The sequence below is a fragment of the Sceloporus occidentalis genome, unplaced genomic scaffold (assembly GCF_023333645.1).
Source record: "Sceloporus occidentalis isolate IW3139 unplaced genomic scaffold, rSceOcc1.0.p SCAF_39, whole genome shotgun sequence".
NCBI classification, from domain to species: Eukaryota; Metazoa; Chordata; class Lepidosauria; order Squamata; family Phrynosomatidae; genus Sceloporus; species Sceloporus occidentalis.
The window spans coordinates 4,593,802-4,609,457 of NW_028317019.1; the positions used below are offsets into that span (position 1 = coordinate 4,593,802).

Here is a 15,656-nt window from a genome sequence, read left to right on the forward strand (position 1 = left end):
CTGACTATTAATTTCATTTGTGTCACTGCTAGGCCAGCTCATGAAAGCAAGTGGAGAACATATTGTCCCAGTTTGACAGAGAAAGTCCTGGTTAATCCTCTATCACCCCACTTTTTCAGAGGCTTTCAAAAATGTCCCGTTCCTTTCTCCTCCTCCCACTTTCCCCTTTTTCCTCAGCTCTCTTGGATTGCTGCAAAATGACTTCCAAGGTGTATGGACCCCTTCAACTCAAAAGGGGGGATAGGAGAGGAGATAGGTTGCCAAGGTCTTCCCTTGCTAGGAGGCTGAGGCAAAAGCAAACTGCTGTGCCCTTCCTAGTTTGTTTGATCTTCCTCATAAACAACTTTGGCCATTCTCGCCACCTTCTGGTGTTGCTTGTCCACATGTGCCTTGCTTTTCCTTTCTGTGAAATGTTGGGGATATGGAAGACCATCTCTGGATCTAAAGTGGGGGTGGGCCAGTGGCCCTCAAATCCAGAGTCCTCCCCAGAACTGTTTTTTAAAAATGACATTTGCCTCCAAAATTTGGCAAGAAATGGCTATATGCACCATAATTCTCTTGTGGCTAAATGTTCTATATGTGTTGGGAATGTCAGTATCCTAATCCATCCTCAATATCCCAGCCATGGCCTAAATTATACTGTTCATTATATTGTATATTATGTTGAAAATATCTGAGACAAACTGGATCTCAAAGGCAGTACCTTTTTTGCATATGTATGATGGGTATGATGGGCACAAACGGGACAAAGTCTTTAATGGACATCTACTGAGGAAACCTTCCATTAATAACTGGCTAACTGTGAAAAAATGTTTTACATTGTACTTTCACTTTGGGTTTCCCCACAGGAGGCTTTTTTAGGCCAATGGGGAAAAGATCAGAAATGGATACGGTACAGAGAAATATGAACTCATGATAATGAAGGAAATGTTATATTAAGATTAAAGGAAGAAATCATAAGTAAACTAGGCCATATGAATTGGTTGAATTATATTCAACTTAAAGAAGGAATCATAGAATTGTAGAGTTGGAAGAGACCAGAAGGGCCATCAAGTCCAACCCCTGCCATGCAGGAATTCACCATCAAAGCATGCCCAACAGTCTGCAAAGGAATCTTGTAGCACCTTGAAACCAACTAAAAGGAAGAGATTGGCAACATGAACCTTCATGGCCTTGTGCCCAATTCATCATGTGCATGATAGACCATGTCACAATAGGTCTACCAAGCCAGATTTACAAAGGATAAGAGTTTATTTGGTTTTGAGAAAGAATATAATGAATATTAATGAAAGAAGATGAAAAAATATATTATGTAAAATATATAACATCTTACTGAAAAGATCCCTTGAAGAAGTGGAAATTAATGATTCTATGACAAAATGGGCACAAGAATTGGGATGCAATTTAGACTTGGAAAAATGGGAAGAAGCTAGATTAAAAACAAAAAAAAATTACTGTAGCACAAAAAATAAAAGAAATTTATTTGAAAGTTGTAAATAGATGGTATCAAACACCATTCTCACTAGAAAAAATTATAAATTAAAGAATAACTGGTGTTGGAGATGCCAAAAAGAAATGGGTACATATTTACATATGTGGTGGCAAAGCACATATATAAAGTCTTTTTGGGTGAAGATTCATTTGGAAATAAAGTTAATATTAAAAATTGATTTTGAGTTTGGACCAGAAATATATCTGTTAAACAAGACCTCATTACTAGACCCAGAGGAAGAAAGGAAATATTGGGAAATATTATTATACTTAATATTGGCTGCCAGAAGGATAATAGCAAAGAACTGGAAATTACCTATAATAATCCCAGAAATAGAGACTTGGCAAAACAAAATCCGGGAATTGAAAGATCTAGACAGATTAACAGCATTAATAAACAAGAAGGATATGGTTAAATGGGGAAAGGATTGGGAAGCTGTAAGACTTTATTTAGCGGCTGCTCAGGAAGGAGAGGTACAAGAAACAAAACCTTTCTATTCATACCCAGAGATAGATGTTGTATTAAAAGATAAAATTATACAGTTTCTTGTGGAGAGTTATCAGGAATAAGCCTAACAGATTTATAGCTTGTTGATATATGTTTTTATTTATCTTGTTGTAAACATGCAAGCTTTGTAAAAAAAAAAAAAAGATGTATTACCACAATAAAAAAGGGGGGAAAGGCAGTAGCTTTTTGCTTGCTAACAGAATTTAAACTTTATTTCCTGGACTGAATTCTGAAGTGATGAAATAATATTTGGATGCACCATGTTCTTTCCTCCCCTTTTGCTTAGTCACTCTCTGGATGAGGGCTATTTTCTATTTCAGGTGACCTTTGCAGATGTGGCAGTATATTTCTCAGAGGATGAATGGAAACTGTTGACCAAGAAACAGAGACTGATGTACAATTATGTAATGATGGACAATTATGAAAATGTGGTTTCTGTAGGTAAGGAACCTGAATCTGTTGCTCGTTCTATAAAGACTGAGGGCCCTTTCATACTATATTATCATGTCACTATGGTTCAACTAGAATTATAGAATCATAGAGTTGGAATAGACCACAAGGGCCATCCAGTTCAACCCCCTTCTGCCCTGCAGGAATACACATTCAAATCACCCCCAAGAGATGGCCATCCAGCCTCTCTTTAAAGACCTCCAAAGAAGAGGACTCCATCAAACTCTAAGGGAGTATATTCCACTGTCAAAGAGCTCTTACTGTCATGAAGTTCCTCCTACTATTTTGGTGGAATCTCTTTCCCTGTGTCTTGTATCCATTGTAGTGTCTCCTTTTCTCTGTAGCAGCAAAAAGCAAGCCTGCTGCTTGCGCAACATGACACCCTTTCAAATATTTAAACATGGCTATCATATCCACTCTTTATTTTCTTTTCTCCAGGATAAACATAACCAGCTTTCTAAGCTGCTCCTCATAGAGCTTGATGGCTTTCATACCCTTCAGCACTTTGGTTGGCCTCCTTTGGACATGCTCCAATTTGTCAACATCCTTTTTGAATTGTGGGGCCCAGAACTGGACACAGGATTATTCCAAGTGAGGACTGACCAAAGCAGAATAAAGTGGCACCATTACTTCCCTTGATCTAGAAACTATTCCTGTATTGATGCAGCCTAGAATCACATGGGCCTTTGTAGCTGCCTCATCACACTGTTGGCCCATGTTCAACTTGCGATCTACTAGGAGTCCTAGATCCCTTTCAAGCCTAGTTTAATTGTGATAGCAACATCCTGTAGAATATTTGAATCTGTAGTTCACTGAGGCACTATTGCTCTCCAGTTTCTAAGGATTCTAAATACTCCATCCTAAACTGCCTATTATAGGATTTTGTAGGAAAAAGCCATAGAGATTAATGCTTTTCTCACCCAAATGGTACTCAGCACATCCCTGGGCAAGTTTCCTACCTCTTTTGGCTCCTCTTCCATCCTTTAAAGGCTCTGGAGAGTCTTCTTGGGGGAAAGACCTCCCTTGGGTCTGCAATGGCTCAGAGAGGGCCCAACAATGGCAAAATGGCCTCCATTTCCCCAAAGGGATGCTGTGGGATGTTGAGGGGCAAAATATTATTTCACTCCCCTCCCCCAGGCATGTGGGGTTGCCCCTGAAGTCTCCTCCAAACCCCATCAGTAGTCCATGCCTGTCTTATAATGTTTTAAGGCTGCTCCCTGGTGCTTGACCCTCACCAAAACTGGAGTCCAAGTCCCAGCCCCCTTGCTCTGCCTTTGCCAATGAGTTATTTGTATATTGCTTATCCTGCCATTATCAACCAATGAGCCTCAAAGTATCCTTTTTTTGAATCACACTCTGTGGGTATGTGTCTGTGATAGAGAGACGGAGAGAAAGTGAAAAATTGAAAGGCAGGGAAGCTGAATATGAGATGCTGAAGCGGTGCAGATGGCAAGAGGGAAGGTTGGGGAGCAGAGGGAGAAAGGGAAGGGGATCAGGCTATGGGAGCCAGGAGGGGAAGGCAGGAGCAAAGCCAGGATCGCCTAGCTCTGTGCGGAGAGGAAGGGACCTCTGGGAAGGGCCAGGAGAGGGACCTTGGGGATTGGGAGGCAGCCACCAACCTGACAGATTTTAAGAACTGAACTGGTGAGAACCGGCTCAAGTCCTTGTTTTCAAACATATTAAGGGGTTCCATTTAGAAATTATGAGCAATGTCTATGAATAGAGGAAAAGGCGACAGAAAAATTCCTTTTTCTCTAATGTTTCTTTTCCAACCTGAGCTTCCTTAGCTCCATGGTTGATTCCAGAGGCTCTTTGTTACCCGAAATGCTGGAGTCTGGGGAGGACACTCCCAAGTGCTATGCTTTTAGGGGAATTTCATACTTCGTTCAAAGGGGAGATTGGGGCAACAGTGGCCTCGGGAGTCATCCCGTCCCCCTCCCCCCCGGCATTAGGGGAACTCAGTGTATTCTCGAGCCCTATTTACATGAATGGTGCTCCGCGCAGTGGAATGTCCGTGCCCGGCACAGTCACAGGTGCCATTAACCCTTATGGGGCACGCCTCCCTTTTTCCTAGTGTGGCTTTTAGTGTATGCTGAAATCCGCCCAAGGCGTGCCCGCATGTGACATAGGTGCACTGTACACGCTCGCACACACATATAAGTGTTCACACGCACACACAAGAACTAGGTAACAAAGGTGGGAGTGGTGAATAGATGTTAGGCTTTGCTAATGGTAATACATAACCTAGACAGAACTTGATTCCAATTGCTGAGGGTCCAGAATGGGGAGAGAAGTCAGTAACTCCCAAGGCAAGTGGAGCTGGTGAGTGTAATGAGATGTTTAGCAATGTAAACCAACAGAGAGTCTGTCTGCAACAAGACTGAAATATTTATACTGAAATTGTTGCTAGTGGGCAGAACCTGAGTTTTATATGAGGTTTAAATCACTTTAGAATGTTTTCTGGGTGGGGAAAATATAGTCCAAAATCAAATTGAATGCAATAGGTGCATGGTGCAAATATCTCAGACATAAGGGATTAGAACACCGGTCCTCAGGTCCTTGTTGGCTCTGAATTCCAGTCCTGTTCAAAAGCCAATGTACAGCGCAATGTGAGCATGATGCTCCCAGATGCAGCTCAACTTAGCAAAGTATGGAAAAAAAATTCCAGGTACAGGTTTTGGCAATGCACTGACCACTTTTCACACTTAAAAATAAGTCACTGACACAGTTGATTTCATCTGAATCTTTGGGAGTTCTCTATCTTGAGTTGCAAAATAATAAAAGTATTTGCAAGCTCTCCTCTCTGACTTCCATCATGCTCGCCATCTCTTGTATATACAACTCCAATCCTATACACAGCAATTCACATGTGAGGGGTATACTGTATTGGCTGTGATTCATCTTCTGGTGCCACACAGCATGAAGCATCCTCTGCAGTTAGCTTGCATCATGCCATGTGCTCTGACTCAAGAATCTATGGCAGTCTCACAGGAAATGATGCCACCTGTCAATCAAAATATTTTTACTCATGTTTAATGGAATATTTTTTCAACAGCCCTTTGACTATCAGCTTCCACTGATTCCCTCAAGGCAGTCCCCATCCAGTCTCTTCTTTGCTAGCTCATATGAGTAAGGATACAATCGTTCCATGTATTTAGGGGCATAAGCAGCAGGATCATGCTCAGGTCACCCACTCCAACTTTATTAATTTAATATCAAATAGGTGTTGTGGATGATAGGCTTTAAAAGGTTGTGACAGAATAGAGTAAGGCAGAGGAGCCAGATTTTGTTAACAATTCAGATTTATTCAAAGCTAGCTGTCCTCAGTAGAATTCCCATTCTAACAAAACTGCGGCCCAGAGCCAAAGAAAATGGCTACCTTTATAGGAAAACAAACAAAGAAAACTCATCTTCATCACTTTATTGGGCACTTCACACTCCAAACATATACATTTCCAACAATCATAGTTCAGATACATGAATACATTTAAATATACTTTAAAATACCTTTGGCTACACCCCATTGCTCCTTATCAGATATGGTGGCACTCAGAGGAACCTCTGCCAGTGAAATTACATTCTATAGCAGTCTTTTCCTAATGCTCTTTGTTGCCTTTAAGTGCTTAGACAAATGCTTCACCTTGAACAACTTCACATCTGCCTCCCTTCTGCATTCCACTCTCCCAGAGGCCTCTGTTCTAAAATGTGTACTTTGGTTCACTCTCATACTTTATTCCATCTATATATACATTGATTCTTGCATATTACCAAACACTGATATTTGGGTTTCTTCACCTCATAGAGAGGTGGGCTTGGGCTAACACGTTCCTCTCTTAAATCTGATATTCAGTATTATCTGTCATTATCCTTCTTTACAGAAGAACTTGTCAGTCATGAGAGGGTCCACACATCAGAGAAGCCATACAACTGCCAGCATTGTGGGAAACATTTTGCTTACAAGTCGATTCTTGTCATGCATCAGAGAGTCCACACAGGAGAGAAGCCATACAAATGCCAGCATTGTGGGAAATGTTTTTCTCAAAAGTCCCACCTACTAACACACCAGAGAATCCACACAGGAGAGAAGCCATTCAAATGCCAGCATTGTGGAAACTGTTTTTCTCAGCTGTCAGCCCTACTGACACACCAGAGAATCCACACAGGAGAGAAGCCATACAAATGCCAGCATTGTGGGAAATGTTTCTCTTTGAAGGGAGACTTAGTGAGACATCAGAGAGTCCACACAGGAGAGAAGCCATACAAATGCCAGCATTGTGGGAACTGTTTCTCTTTGAAGGGAGACTTAGTGAAACATCAGAGAGTTCACACAGGAGAGAAGCCATACAAATGCCAGCATTGCGGGAACTGTTTTTCTCAGCTGTCAGCCCTACTAACACACCAGAGAGTCCACACAGGAGAGAAGCCATACAAATGCCAGCATTGTGGGAACTGTTTTGCTCAGCTGTCAGCCCTACTAACACACCAGAGAGTCCACACAGGAGAGAAGCCATACAAATGCCAGCATTGTGGGAACTGTTTTGCTCAGCTGTCAGCCCTACTAACACACCAGAGAATCCACACAGGAGAGAAGCCATACAAATGCCAGCATTGTGGGAAATATTTCTCTTTGAAGGGAAACTTAGTGAGACATCAGAGAGTCCACACAGGAGAGAAGCCATGCAAATGCCAGCATTGTGGGAACTGTTTTTCTCAGCAGTCAACCCTACTGACACACCAGAGAATCCACACAGGAGAGAAGCCATACAAATGCCAGCATTGTGGGAACTGTTTTTCTCGGCAGTCAACCCTATTGACACACCAGAGAATCCACACAGGAGAGAAGCTACACAAATCCAAGCAGTGAACCAACATTATTTTTGTAAAGAAGGAATAAAAACTATTTTTAAATCCAGCGGTGCTAAGAAACGGCCCTTATGATTTTATATGTACGGTTTGTCTGTCCATATGTCTGTTTATATTTTAAAGTTATGTTTTGTTAAGTTTAGGTTTTAATTGCTACTAGTATAGATAATTGCTTTGGGTTATAAATTTGGCTGGGGATTATGGGTCATGGTTTAGGTTAGTTAGACGGGGGGCTGGGATTTGTTGGAGCTAGCTAGAATACCAATGATAGCATTCAGAATTTGTGGGATGTTGGCTGAAGAAAGTTGGGGACCGGTAGTAACAGAAAGGGAGCTAGCTTCTTCGAATGTCTGGGGCAGGGAGAGATTGTGCATGTGAGAAGGATGGCAAAGTGGGGCTGGTTAATAGTGGGGGATAGATGGTGGGAATTGTAGGTGGGGGCTAGGTTTGGTAGAAGGTGGAGTTTTTGGTTTTGGGTTTCAATATATCCTTTGGCTTGGGGAGGGCAGTTCTGGCTTAAACACTGAATTTCTGACTATGTTTTCAATAAAGTTCTTTGCTATTTCAACACATTGGACTCTTTGATGCACAGAAGTTCTGAATTTGCACAAAACTGACACCTTCTTCTCTCCTCAGCCCTCAGCTCCATTCCCAGTTATAAGAACAGGCCGCCAGCAGAATGAACAGCAGCAGCAGTAAGGCCCTGGTGATCCCTGTGCATGATCAGAAGGGCCCTTTCGATGTATGTGTGCTTGCGCAGTCTCACACCTGAAGCCATTGGTGCTTTCACAGTCTGTTCTGAGAGAGGCAAGGAAGTGGGGAGAGCTCTCGTTCTATTGAAGGAATGGCTAGAGGGTCTCCCGGGGGGGGGGGAGGGTTCAGGGTTATAAGAAGGAAGAAAGCCCCTCTTCTCTCCCCAAAGAAAGGAAGCAGGCTTCCCAGGCCTCCTCTCCTTCTTTCTTTCCCTTTGTTCTCCTCAGGGGATTCCTTGAGGCCTAGGTACTTGGGGGTTTATTAGGAGAAAAGAGGGCAGGAAGGACCCTTGGAGAGAGGTATGGCCATGGACGGGATCAGGATCCAAAGGTAAAAAGGGCTTTGAGGAGCCCCCTTCCTCCTGGAAAGTGGGGCAGAGGAAAGACCCTCCATTCTTATGCCTCATTTGGAGAATATTTTTGTGCCAAATAAAGAGCATCACACAGGATAGCATTGGAAATAACATTTTTTGGGTGGGATGAGTTGTCCCTGGGGTCTTGTGGAAGGGGCTCTATCTGGGCAGGAGAGAAGAGCCCAAATTTAGGACACAGACAAGAGAAGGCAGATGGAGGGACCCAAAGCCCCTTCTGGAAGAGGGACACCCCCATGGTAACCTCGGAACTAGGCATAGAAGCCCACAAGATTTGGATTTTCCTTCACAACAACCCTGCAAAGGAGGAAAAGGAGAAAGACCTTCAGCCCCTGAAAGATTACCCCCCTCCCGGTTCTGGGAAAATGCTGAAAGGGCCTTGGACCCCCTTGAAGGGATGTAGGTTAAAGGATGGGAAGGAGGAGGGAGGGAGGGAAAGTGCCAAGGGAAGAGAAGCATAAAGGGACTGCTGAAGTGGGGAGCATCTGGGACCTGATCCAGAAATCCACCTCCCAGAACCCATTGTTAGAGCCTACCACAGCTCAGTGTGATGCTTTAAATGACCATTTTGCAGATAAAATCTCTCACAGAAGAACCAACTTCGATACCAGCATAAGATGATGATGATGATAATAATAATAATAATAGATTTATTTCTAGGTTACAACAATAAAATACATTGAGATTACAATAACATCCAAAAGAAATCAATCCCTATGCCCATCCCGATCCCAATACTAAAACTGGATTAAACAATGATAGTATAAAAACAGTAAAACAGTAAAAACATTCGATTAGAGGCTATAGGTGAGGTGTCCAGTGACTCTGTGAATAAGATCATACTGGATCATTTTGAATCTGTGAGTACCAAGTATGTGGACAAGCTCCTTGGAAGTGTGAAGAAGACAAATTGCCCTCTCGACCCTTGCCTTTCATGGCTGGTCATCCAAGGAGGAGATGTTTTGAGGACTCACCTGAGATATATCATAGATGCATCTCTTAGTTAAGGCTATTTTCCATCTTGCTTAAAAGAAGCGGTGATATGGCCTCTTCTGAAAAAGCCCTCCCTAGATCCCTTGGACATGAAGAATTACAGACCGGTCTCCCATCTTCCATTTCTAAACAAGGTGATTGAGAAGGCAGTTGCTCTTCAACACCAAGTAGTCTTGGAAGAATCAGATTATCTAGACCCTTTTCAAACTGGCTTCAGGATGGGATACGGAGTCAAGATTGCTATGCTCACCTTAGATGATCTCCACTTGAGTATTGACAGTGGAAGTGTGACCCTGTTGATGCTTTTGGACCTCTCAGTGGCTTTTGATACTAGTGAACATGGCATCCTTCTGGAACTCCTGAGAGAATTGGGGATAGGGGCCAATGCATTGCAATGGTTCCGGTCCTATTTCTCAAGCAGATTCCAGATGGAGATGCTTGGGGACAGTTGCTCCTCTAAAAAGGAGCTTAAATCCAGCATTCCCCAGGGCGCCTTCCTATCCCCAATGCTATTCAGCATCTACATGAAACCGCCAAGAGGGTTCATCCGGAGGCATTGGGTGGGTGCTATCAGTATGCTCATGACATCCAGAGATATCTCAGTGTCAACTAAAGAAGGCATCTCCCTCTGAATGAATGTCTTGAGGCAGCAATGGGCTGGATAAGGAAAGAAAAGAATGAAACTGAATCCAGATAAAACGGAGGTGCGTGTTGTTGGAGGTCCTAATCTGGGTATGGAGGTTTGTCAACCGGTCCTGGATGGAGTCACACTTCCCCTAAAGGACTGTGTTTGCAGTTTGGGGGTGCTCCTGAATCCATTGCTCCAGATGTCAGCTCAGATAGATGCGATGGCCAAGAATGCCTGTTATCATCTTTGACTGATACACCAACTGCGTCCCTTCCTGGAACCTGAAGACCTAAAAACTATTATGCATGCACTGGTAACCTCACATCTTGACTTCTGTAATGTGCTCTACATAGCGCTACCCTTATATCAAGTCCGGAAACTTCAATTAATCCAAAATATGGCAGCCAGAGTGGTCACTGGAAGATCTAGAGGTGACCATATCACACCTATACTAACCTCTCTTCACTGGCTGCCCATTAATTTCCGGGGACAGTACAAGGTGATAGTTATAACCTTTAAAGCCCTTCATGGCTTGGGTCCAGCTTACTTACAGGATCCTCTTTTCCCACGCAATCTGCCCCACACATTGAGGTCCTCTAGTAAAAGGTTACTGCAGCCAACCATAACAAGGCTCTCTGCATTTACCCAGAGGACCCTCTCTTCTGCTGCTCCCAGTTTATGGAATGGCCTCCGGAAGAGGTCTGATATATCACCCGTCTTGAAGGCTTTAAAAATGCGATCAAGACGTATATCTTCTGGCAGGCCTTTTCAGATTAACATTACAGCAATCTCCAATTAATTTAATAAATTGTTCAACAACTGCTCTAACTGCCTCTGCTCTATTTTTAATAATTATTTTAATAATTGTTTAAGAATTTAATTGTATTTTAATGTGGATGGGAGGAATTGGGAGAGTTTTGGATGCAACAATGATAAGTTGCTATTGTATTTTACTTATGCTTTTACTGTTAGCCTCTTTGATCTGTTTGGAGAAGCGCAATAATAATAATAATAATAATAATAATAATACAATGATTTGTTAAATAACCAAGGCAATATGATTAAATTAAAAACATTAGAGGAAATAAGAGAAGAAGGTAAACAATGTAATTGGCTTATTTTCAGGCAAATAAGAGAGAGGTTTTTGTTAGATATGAAAACATATGGAATAGAAATAATTAGTACAGAAATACTAGGAAATGTGCTTGCTATCGGGAAAGGTCCACTTGTGGGGAGATTGTATACAATCCTGTTAAAACATGATATGAAATCTGAAGTGGTTAAAGAAAACATGGTTCAATGGCCAAGAAACCAGGACACAATATTGAGATGGAAGAATGGGAGTTAACCTGGAAAAGGAGGATAAAATACACAGCTTCCCAAGCCCTAAGGAAAAACTACTACAAAATATTTTAAACATGAAAATATACCTAAATGACATAACGTTGGTTTTAATCGTGACTGTCTAAAGCAATGAATTTATTGGAGGGAAGAGAGTTCAGTAAAAAGTTTGGGTGGATTTAATGTTCTCCTGCCCTGACCTCCGTTACTTTAAGGATAAATTCTCAGTGGGGAGGAATAACTAACTCTCTTTCCAAGACAGCCAGATGGGAACACGCTGCCCAACTCTAAAACACATTGAAAGTGTATGAGGCTTCTTCTGTACCTTGTCAGTTAGTTCCAGGTCATCATCTGATTCTATGAGATCCATGTTCCTGTAGCCATGCCAGTAAGATCCCAGCGGCAAATGTGAGTCATCCTCCAATCCGCATTCAACATCCAAATGGGCTGCTTTGACTCCGTAGGTCAGAGAAAACCTGTCCATTTGAACAAAGAGTAGAAAGATGAGCTGGTGCCCCTTTTCCATATTGAGGCTTTTCTCCTAAGGCCAAGAACCTATTGCATAAAAGTGTCCCAGACTCACTTGGCTCCCTTCCTCTGGGTCAGAAAGAATTGTCTGGTTCAGGATCGCCGTCTCTTCTTCATTTCGCATGAGGCCTTTGTCATTCATCTTAAGGCCAGACAATTTTGTGGAGGGACCTTTCTTCTTTCCAAGTCCTTTGTCTGGAGAAGATTTTTTTTAAGTATAAGAACAGTCTAACAAATAAATACAATTTTACCTCAGCAAATTAAGTGAAACTAAGGAGAAGCATCATAGGATCTATCAGGAAGAACTCTCTTCATCATGTAAACTTTTAGCAGGATCGCTAGTGGTCAAAATGAAGGCAGTTCTTCATTTGTCTGTGTTCAAAGGAGGTTTGTCATAGGCCACCTCCACCATAAAACTGTGGATGAAAAAGCCCACCAGCCTATATGCCTAGAAAAGAAATTGAGGGCACCTTCCTGGTAGGATTTTTCTTAACCGCCTCCCAAATAATATGTCTTCTGTGAAAGATTACAAGCCTTGTGTTTCCTAAGGAGCATATCTGTGTCTAAGCATGGCCATGGAAGAGGTTCATACATTTCTAAATGGGGTTGAGAAAGTGGAAGGAGACACAGTTTTCTCCTTCTCTCTTCTTGCTTGATCTTGGGGTCATTTAGTGGAGATGGGAAATTCAGGACAGACAACAGCAAAACAAAAACCACATTTCACACAGTTCATGTAAACTTTGCCAGACTGGGTCTTCCATATTATTGGGGCATTGAATTTCCTCCATGTTTTCATCCATGGGGCTGGAGCCCATTTCCAAAATAGAGTCAGCAGCAGAGAGAACTCAGACTGAAAGACGGAGCAGATTCACCAACCCACTAACATGGAAGTCTCCATTCACTACTCTCTATGTGATATAACTCCAAGCCATTGCCCTCCAATGTCCTCTTTCCCTCCCAGTTAACATTTGTAGATTATCCCTTGCAGATCTTGGAGAACCAACTTCCAACCAAAGGAATAGCAATATTCTTATTTTAGTAGCATGTGTTCTTTTTTAAACAACACTTTTGTTCATTCTTTATTTTGTACTCTAAGCCACCTTGAGAGCCATTCATGGGAGAAAGGAGGGATGAAATGTAATAAATAACAAAACCATACAGTTCAAGGAACGTACAATAGGAATGAATGAATAAGAAGGATGCTTTCAGGTGAGATCAACCAGTCCAACTTGTGATGCCTTCACAAAGCAGGAGTAGGTTCCACTGTAAGGAAGACAGTATTCAAAACACTAACATAAAATAGGAAACAGGCAAACTAACCCAGAGAAATGCTCTTGTCCTGAGGTCTCTCCTCCTTCTCTCAGCCTCAACTGACTCAACTCCCTCCTTGGCCAAGATTCCCAATTCTTTCCAGGGAAACCAACCAAAGAAACGCATTCTCCTTGGTTCCATCTGACCACTTCTCCATGAGTCCAATGACATGGGTTGCATTTCTCTTAATAAGATGATTTCAACTGCTTTTTAACATTTCACAGTCAGCTCTCAGTATCCACAGATTCTGCATCTCAATATATCCCCAAAAAGCCAACCTTGATTTTGCCATTTTATGTAAGGCACATCATACTACAACCCCATTGTTTGTAATAGGACTTGAACATCCATGGATTTTGGTTACTACATGGGGTCTTGAAACCAAACCTCAGCAGATACTGAGGTCAAACTGTAAATAATGTTCAAATTCTTTTTATTTTCAGAATAAACAACCATATAATCAATAAAATTACGATTCAAACATACATCACACTTGTTCTTATTTTTGTTCTTATTATTACCATCTACTTCTTCCATCTACATCTTTCTCCTTCCTACCTCCTCTATTCTTTAAACCGCAAGTCATCCTACCTTCCTACTACTTTTGTCTCATTTTCCATCTCTCTCCTCCTTTCTCTCTCTCTCCTTCATAACTGTACCACTCTCTTTCTCATCATTCCACTGTACTCAACTGTAACCTCTACCTTATACACTTACACATACCTTCAACTACATACATAACTCTCTTTTTACCACATCTATCTTCTTTCTCCCTTTCTTTCTCACTTCTTGAAGAATAGGAAAGAAGATCTTATTTCAGCTTCCTCACTTCTAATTTATTCTATACTTTACCATGTATCATAACTTTCCTTTCTTTCTCTATTTCATATTTACTTTACTACTACACTTCTATCTTGTTACTCAATTTACATTCTTCTACTCTATCCAAAGTTCACTTAATACACAGAAAAGAATCTACAATGTCATCTCCTTCTATCTCCTTTGAAGGCTGCTGACTGATGCATTTCTGCATCATTATATAAAACAGTGATGACTCCACTCCACTCCTATGCCCTCTAACTCTGGGTGAATATGATGATGATGATGATGATGATGATGATGATGATGATGATGATGATGATATATTTAGATCCCGCCTTTTCCCGAAGGAATGAAGGTGGGTTACAAGAAAAAGTAATAAAATACAATATACATTTAAAATAATAGCCAAACCCTAACCCTCCCTCCTGCACCCCAGTCCCAATTATAGAAGTAAATTATGGGCCTGAACAGAAAGGCCAAAATAAAGCTGCTTTGGAGGAATGCTGTTCAGAGACACATGCATCTTAAGAGGCCAGAAGCTGCACCAAAGCTGTACCCCAGTCCTTAGGACTGTAGCATGGCTTTGTCATGGCTTCTGGCCTCTTAGGACACATGCATCATTTAAATAGCATACCTCCAAAGTGATCCAAAGGAGCTTTGTTTTGGCCTGTCTCTATGGGCTCTAAGTAAGATAAATTACAATACAGATAAGAGAAAGATAAAATGGTCTAACATTAGGGTGGAGAGGCTGAGGGGAGAACTTCTATCTATGCAGGGTAGCCGGGGTATCGGTATCAATAACAGTGTCAGTGACAGTGAAAAGTCTAATCTGGAAAGGCCTGCTGAAAGAGATCCGCCTTAACAGCCTTTTTAAAGGCTTCTAAGGTGGTGATGTGATGGATCTCTTCCAGCAGGTCATTCCAAAGCCTAGGAATGGCAGAAGAAAAGCTCCTCTGGGTTGTTGTAGCCAATCTAGTCTTCTTAGGCTTTAGGAGACTTTTTCCAGTGCGAGAGGATTGTGTGGAAGAAGGCAATCCTGCAAGTAGTCTGGACCCAAGCCATGTAGGGCTTTAAGGTTACAACCAACACCTTGTATCTTGCAAGTGGAGGGATTTAAGAGCCTCCCTTTGATTCTCTTGGATCCCTCTCCAAAATCTCAGGGCCCCACAGAGACTCCCAAGAGAGGAGAGGAGGCCTGGCAGCCGGAGAAGAGGGGAGGGGGGGCTTCCTTGCTTCCAGCCCCCAAAGCTGCCTCCCTACAGAAGACCTTCCAGACCCCCATTCTTGGCTCCAAAATGGGGGCTCTTCCCCCTCAGCCATCCTTCTCACAGAGGAACCAAATTTGGGGGTCCCCCATTGCCATCTCGAGGCCCCCACCTTCCCTTTACTACCAAGGAAACCCAGAAGGAGCCCTTCTTCTTCCTAAGCAGCCAACGGTCAAAGCCACCAGCCTTCTAGAACCTTATTCAGGCTCCAAGCCAACCGCCAGCCTTTCCCAGAATTCCATGCTCTCTCTCCTCCCAGCGGAGGAGACCGGGAGACGGAGCAGTGTGTGCAAACGCCAGGAAAAGAGAGTTTATTGTCTTAAACTTGTAATT

At 42.3% G+C, this 15,656-nt stretch overlaps 1 protein-coding gene across 1 annotated transcript; it reads left to right on the top strand.

Annotated features, from left to right (window-relative positions):
• The first annotated feature begins 2,337 nt into the window (after window positions 1-2,337).
• Window positions 2,338-7,713, top strand: LOC149290448 (uncharacterized). The gene is made up of 2 exons (XM_089489278.1): window positions 2,338-2,440; window positions 6,328-7,713. The coding sequence occupies exons 1-2, from the start codon at window positions 2,392-2,394 to the stop codon at window positions 7,311-7,313; spliced, it is 1,035 nt and encodes a 344-aa protein (XP_089345404.1). The 5' UTR covers window positions 2,338-2,391; the 3' UTR covers window positions 7,314-7,713.
• Window positions 7,714-15,656: the final 7,943 nt, after the last annotated feature.